At 41.5% G+C, this 7,415-nt stretch overlaps 1 protein-coding gene across 5 annotated transcripts in view; it reads right to left on the bottom strand.

The window, feature by feature from the left end:
• The window catches only part of Ccdc138 (coiled-coil domain containing 138), a 58,646-nt gene that overhangs the window by 24,381 nt on the left and 26,850 nt on the right, over positions 1-7,415 (bottom strand). For all 5 annotated transcript variants that reach the window (XM_021174251.2, XM_029482173.1, XM_029482174.1 and 2 more), the window contains 2 exons: positions 6,126-6,287; positions 3,643-3,759 (listed from right to left, as the gene is read on the bottom strand). In XM_021174251.2, coding sequence (XP_021029910.1) covers positions 3,643-3,759; positions 6,126-6,287 — 279 coding nt within the window. The remainder of the gene's footprint in view (positions 1-3,642; positions 3,760-6,125; positions 6,288-7,415) is intronic.

The following is a 7,415-nucleotide window of genomic DNA, read 5'->3' as shown; positions in this document are numbered from 1 at the left end:
CCCAGCCCCAGCCCCAGCCCCAGCCCCAGCCCCAGCCCCAGGCCATGTCCCAGCCCCAGGCCATGTCCCAGCCCCAGGCCATGTCCCAGCCCCAGGCCATGTCCTGGGCAAGGACACAGAAGGGTTTACTTGTCAAATGACTGACTTCACATTTTCAGATCAGTCTTGCTTATAGATACCCCCAGGGACTCTGAAAACGTAGTAAGTTCAAAAGAAAAAAAAAATAATGAGTCAGAATCATGGAAAATTCTCATGGAATATATTGCAACAAGAAAATGGACAAAACAGAGATAATGGTATCTCTACAATAACATGGAACCTGGTGGTGTTCTGCAGTCTCATGACACAAACACAAGGAAGCCATTTCAAAGTACTGGAAACAAGAACGCTTATGCTAGACTTAGAAATAACTTAAGAGGTTTCCGTGTTGTGACTTAATTCTTCCTGCCCTTGTCACTGATTTTCATAATTTTCCACATCTTCATGAGGATTTGTAAACTGATTCTAAGCTCAGAATGTTTCTATTCTTAAAAGTCTAAAACAATTAAAACTTGTGTCATTCAAAAAAATTAAAGAAAATGATCACAATGAAAAGAAAATTACATAATGGAAACAGGGTCAATATTCAAGAAGACGTAATAATCCTGAGTGTATATCCACCAGCCAACAAAGTTGTCCCATGTGGAACAGGCTGGAGAGCTGGTGCGGTGCTAAGAGCACCTCCTGCTCTTGCATAGGACCGGGGTTTGGTTTCCAGCGTAACATGGCAGCTCACTCCAACTCCTGCTAATCTGAGGCCCTCTTCTGATCTCCACGGGTACTGCATACATGTGGTGGTACACGTACAGGTAAAATGTGCATGCACATAATCTGGTTGTTTGGTTGTTTGGTTTTTTGAGACAGGGTTGCTCTGTGTAGCCTCAGACAAACTGGAACTTGCTATGTAGACCAGACTGGCTTCGAATCAGAGATTCATGTGCCTCTGCTTCCTGAGTGCTGGGTTAAAGGTATGTGCCACCACCGCCCAGCTCTCATGAAAAAAAAAAATAATTAAATTAACATTTAATGTGAGAGAAAAACAGATGGTCCAAGAGAAACACAAATGCACAGGCTGTGACATAACTTCAGCACACTATCCTCTAACACAGATGCACAGACTGTGACATAACTTCAGCACACTATCCTCTACTGATAGGAGAACTAAATGTATCAGTGAGGATATAAATACCACCAGTTAACATTTATAAAACACTCTACAACAGAACAAATATCAAAGAACTAACTTCAACAATACAGACGCAGCAGCAAAACAAAAACAGAAAGACCTACAAGGAACTTCTAAGTAAGACATAGGACAGAGAGGAAGTTCTAAGGGAATTTAAACACTCGCTGAGTTCAGCGTAAATGAAGGGACTGGAGAGATGGCTCAGCACTCATGAGTGTTTGCTGCTCCTGTAGACAGCTAGAGTTCACATCCCAGCACCCAGGCCAGGCAGCTCACAACTGCTTCTAACTCCAGGTCCAAGATATCTGACACCCTCTTCTGGCACAAACCCATGCAGACACACACACACATACAAACACATAAATAAAAGTAAAATAAATATTTTTAAAGGTGTAAATGAAAATGTGGCTATCAAAACATGTAGGATAAGGGAGATGCCTCAGGTGGCTGCTGAACAATCAAGCATAAGAACCTGAATGGGTGAGGGGAAGGAGGAGGGAGAGAGGGAGGGAGGAGGGAGGGAGGGGAGGAGGGAGAAGAGAGGGAGAGGAAGGAGGGGGGAGGAGGGAAGAGAGAAGCTGGCACAGTAACATACACTGTAATCTCAGCACTGCTAAGACAGACCTGTGAGTTAAGGCCAGCCTAGGCTACACAGTAAAATTATGTCAATTCAAACACTACAACATACAGAAAAGGATAAACAGTCTTAAAACTGTAATCTAAATTTTCAGTTCAGTAACCTAGAAATAAGAGAGCAAAATAAACTTAAAGTAGTAGGAGAAAATAAGAGAGGAGAAGAAATTAATTAGATTGAAAGCAAAAATTGTAGAAGAAATTAATTAAATTGAAGCAAAGAAACGATCCTTTGAAAGATCAATAAAAAAAAAAAAGTTTGGGAAAAGCAGCCAAGGTAAAGAAGTAAATGCCCACAAATTGTCCACACTGATGTGTAACAGAGCCACTGCTCTGGACACTGAGGCACAAAGAGATGGAGGGCCCTGTGAAAACACACTGTCTGTCTCCGTGCAGCGGCTGATGTCAGAGAGCATACCTTATCTTTACATTCCAAATCCTAGATGTGTATTTGTCAGTGAGACAAAATAAGCCGTTTCCTCAAAAGTCACAAACTACAAGAAGTTAGAGAAATCACAATAACCGCATAACTACCCGGATCTGGGGCTGGGGAGATGGTTCAGCAGGGCAAGGCCCCTGCTGCCTAACTTGCCAACCTAACTTTAATCTTTGGAACCCACATGGTAGAAGTTGTCCTCTGACCTCTGCTGGCTTAAGGGCCCATGTATGTGCTGCGTGTGCATGGGGTGTGCTCGTGCACACACACACACACACACACACACACACACACACAGAATATTATAAAAATTTAATAAAAATTAAATTCATAATTTAAAACTTTCCTCAAAATATATCTCAGGCCTAGAGAGATGGCTTATGGCTTAAGAACACTTATTGGTCTTGCAGAAGACCTGGGTTCAGTTCCCAGCACTCACATACCTCACAACCCTCTGTAATTCCAGTCAGGTTATCCAATGCTCGTTTTTACCTCTCTGGACACTGCATGCACAGGGTGCACTTACATGCATGTAGGCAAACATGCTAGCACCATAAATATATAGACTACAAAGGTTAACAGATAAAAATCACTTAAATAGGTGAAGATCTAAAGGAGTGTGCACATGAATTTTTTATTAAATATTTTCTTTATTTACATTTCAAATGTTATCCCCTTTCCTAGTTTCCCCTCCAAAAATCCCCTATCCTCTCCCCCCTCCCCTTGCTCCCCAACCCACCCACTCCCACTTCCTGGCCTAGGCATTCCCCTATACTGGGGCATGGAACCTTCACATGGTCAAGAGCCTCTCCTCTCATTGATGACCGACTAGGCCATCCTCTGCTACATATGCAGCTAGAGCAACAAGTCCCTCTGGGTATGTGTGTGGCGGGGGTTGTTGCTTGTTTGTTTGTTATTTGATTGGTGGTTTAGTCCCAGGGAGCTCTGGGGGTACTGGTTAGTTCATATTGTTGTTCCTCCTATGGGGCTGCAAACCCCTTCAGCTCCCTGGGTACTTTTTCTAGCTCCTTCATTGGGGACCCTGTGCTCCGTCTAATGGATGACTTGTGAGCATTCACATGAATTTTATGCAAAAATTATACAATACTGATGCAAGAACATGACGTTGTGAGTGAAAAGATGGGTACATTCCTATGTTAAAAAGACTAAGCACATGAAATTGGTCTACAAGTTGAATACAATTCCTATCAGAACCTTAGGACAGTATTGTACAGAGAAGATTGTTCTCAAACAGAAAAAGAACAGAGTGTATGCACACTAGCGATCTCTTCTTCGTGAAACATAGCCAAGAGAACTGATGGTAAGACAGATTCCAATGAGTCAGTACCTGTGCGCTGGCATCCAGCTGCCTCAGAGACCAATAGATAAACCTTACGAAAGGCTCATGCAGTTTGGCGCTCACCAGCGGCATCCACTGGAGCTGCTCTGTCATCATAGGCAACAGCTGCAGGCGGGAGACAAGAGCACATCCTGCTTAGACACCTGAAACTAACTGCCACAATTCCCCAAACAGGAGCTGAGCGACCTTTAGGTCTGGTGTATCGATTTGGTCCTCAAAGCCAGTTGAAATTTGAATAATGCATTGAGTATACAATTCATGTGGGGTAGAAAACTGACATTTAAAAATATTAGGTCTTTTGGACTATTTAAGTTCACTTAGATATTTTAAATTTCTCTCAAAAATAGTTTACGGTTTTCATATTGCCTGTTTTATATCAAAACTACTACATTGCTACTTACGAAACTACTCTTACATATGGCCTATGTGAGCTTTCAGTCCAGCTGGACAGCTGTTAAGGGACCCCTCAGCTTTTGTCTGAGTCACTATGTCTCCATTTATGAAAGGCAGTTATACTGGATACAGTGCATCTGACAGCTTTACTTTCAGTATTTTGTGCCACCCCAGCTGGCTCACACAGACCTGCTGCAAGAGCTGCTAGCATGTTCACAGAGATTTCTTTGTCTGTGGCAACTTGTTCTTCTCTGGCTGCTTTCAAGATCTTTTTTGTCTTTGACTTTTGGACATGTGATAATGTACCTTGGGGTTAATCTTTTTGGCGCATATCTTAGTCAGGAGTTCCTTTGGCTTCTTGGCTTTGTGTGTCTATTTCCTCAATAAAAACGTGCGGGCTGTGCTCACCCCCTATCCTACCAAATAAGCTTGCCTCTTCTCTTCCTCCTGAGGCTTCTAATACACGGAGTTAATAACACAATCAATGCTCACATGGGCTTCCCTGTGACTACATCTCTTGACACTTAAGTATTTTCACTTTTGTAGCATACTTAGTAGATTCTACTTTATAGTGTACTACTTTGTTGCTATTACTGTTGATTTTTCTCAAGTTCTTTAAAAATGTCCCACCCATCTGTTTTTAAATCACAAAAGAAAATCAGTCTTATAAAGTATATCCAGTCTGGTCATAACAAATGTATCAGATCTAGTCTCTAATGGCTTTTTATGTTTTTCAATATTGAGCATATCAATATTTATGACCCTTAAATGGTAATAGGTCCTAACTGTGATTAAAAAAAAAAAAAAAAAACCACACACAACAAAATGTGTCAAAAGGCCCCCTGGGTCATTTCTAAAGACACTGGTTTTCAAAACTAAGCAATCCTAGTTTTCTTAGAAGAAATACAGTATCAACCTGCCCTGGTCACCCTTAACTGTCAATTTGGCATCCCCTAGAGTGCTTGCATTTGGTACACATATATGTAGACAAAACATCCATATGCATAAAATAAACCTTTTAAATTTAGTATGAATTAATATTGAAGTCTGAAATGAATCATGTTAAAAACTGTTGGTATATAGCCAGGCGTGGTGGCGCACGCCTTTAATCCCAGCACTTGGGAGGCAGAGGCAGGCGGATTTCTGAGTTCGAGGCCAGCCTGGTCTACAAAATGAGTTCCAGGACAGCCAGGGCTACACAGAGAAACCCTGTCTCGAAAAACCAACCCCCTCCCCCCCAAAAAAACTGTTGGTATAGACAATTTTCAGGCAAAACTACATCTACTCCAAATATAGAAGCACACATTTATAATCCCAGCAACAGTGGGGGCAGTGATGAGAGAATCCTAGGTTTAACCCCATCCTGAAGTGCTGAGTGAGTTTGAGGACCGCCTAGGCTGTGTATCATTCCCCACTTATAAACATGTCAGCAGCTGGGACTGGGGAGACGACTCGGCAGCACTTGCTGCACTTGCAGAGCACTGGGGTTCAATTCCTAGAGGATCCAAAGTAGGCTTCTCAACTGTGCAGGCATCATGCATGCATGTGGTACACATACGCACATGCAGGGAAAATGCGGGCCAGTGAGATGGCTTGGGGGGAAAAGGTGCTTGCCACCAAGCCTGGGGACCTGAGTTCCACTCTTGCCATCCACACAGTGGAAGGAGAGAACTGATTCTAGAAAGTTGTCCTCTGACCTCCATACATGTGTGATGGTGTGTGCTCCCAGACACACCCAACTAAATACATGTAATTTTTTAAAACTACCATAAAATGAATAAATAAAAATGACAAGCTTTTCCTTACTAAATCATCATGTATTTCAAATTAAAACAAAACAAAAACAAAAACACTTGGAGGCTGCTGACATGGCTCAGAGGTTAAAAGCACTTACTGCTTTTACAAAGGACCCAGGTTAGGACGGAAGCAATAACCCGGCTCACACCTGTAAGTTCAGTTCCAGGATCTAATACCTACTCTGATCTCCACAGGCACCAGACCACAGGTGGCCCTTACCTGTACGCAAGCACAACACTTACACAGATCAAATAAAAATAAGTCAAATCTGAAAAACCAACCTTTACACATTTCTCTTGAATGTCACTTCTCTGGGAAGGCTTGGCTGGTGGCTTTTCACCGTCTACCCCAGGTTCCTCAGGCTCCACTTTGCTCAGGTGGCAGTCTGATATCCAATCCATGAAAACAGTGAGCAGCTCATACACTTGTCCACTGAGTGCTGCCTGGTGACCAAACAGTAAACCACACAGAAACTAAAAAGAAAGCCTTAAGTTTGGTGACTATACAATAATTTACCTAAAGTATGCTTAGACAAGTATTTACGTATTTACCTAAGCAAAAATAAATTCCAAATAAAATACTGTCAATTAATATTAAAGACATTAAATGCATGCTTAGATAAGACAAGTAAATTCATCATAATAAGGAAAAATGAAAGCTTCCCTTATTACTATAATAAAGAATTTTAAGTGGTTGTATATAGTGGTCCTAGACTATAACCCCACCCCAGCACCAGAGAAGCTGAAAGAAGAAGACAATGAGTTTAAGGCCAAACTGGGTTACACACTCCAGACCCTGTCTCCAAGCCAACAACAACAACAAAAATTTAAATAACTGTCATCAAAGTTATTTAAGTTTGATAATACAAAAATGTAAAAACTGGCTTTTATTTATCAGCATAAATCACCTTGTCTAAAAAAGCCTAACAACACAGACTTAATGATTACCAAAACTAAATAGTTTCTATTGTGGGATTTCATATTTTCTTCCCACAAAACTTATTTTCTTTACAATAATAACTTGATATAAACATGATGTGTAATTTTTTTCCTGGAAATTCTATTCTCTGGGAGCCTACCAAAATGGGAGAGAAAGAGAGTAGACAAAAGTCTAGGGGCATAACTCAATTGTAGAACATTTGCCTACCATGTATGAGACCTGTTCTTGGTCCCACAAAAAAATAAAAAAAAAATACATGAAAACTCAAGCAGTTGGACAAAAGTGTGAGAGATTTTCTTGAGTGGATCATTTAAGGTTGGAAGACCCACCCTAAGTCTGAAACACACCACATGCATGCAATGTCTGCAAGAGGCTAGAAGAAGGCATTAGGTTTCCTGCAATTGAAGTTACAGACAGTTGTGAGTTGCCATGCGCATGCTGAGAATTGAACCCAAGTCTTTGGGAAGAATAGCCAGTGCTCTTAACCATTTAGCCATCTCTCCAAGCTGGTACCTGGCTATAAAACTTCCACCTTTTTCCAGCTTACATAAAGAACTACAAAATGTGAGACTATGCTGGGGCCTAGCAAACACCGAAGTGGATGCTCACAGTCAGCTATTGGATGGATCACA

The sequence above is a fragment of the Mus caroli genome, chromosome 10 (genome assembly GCF_900094665.2).
Source record: "Mus caroli chromosome 10, CAROLI_EIJ_v1.1, whole genome shotgun sequence".
Lineage (NCBI taxonomy): Eukaryota > Metazoa > Chordata > Mammalia > Rodentia > Muridae > Mus > Mus caroli.
Note: the sequence above shows the minus strand (reverse complement) of the source record. Positions and strands in the feature narration are given on the sequence as shown.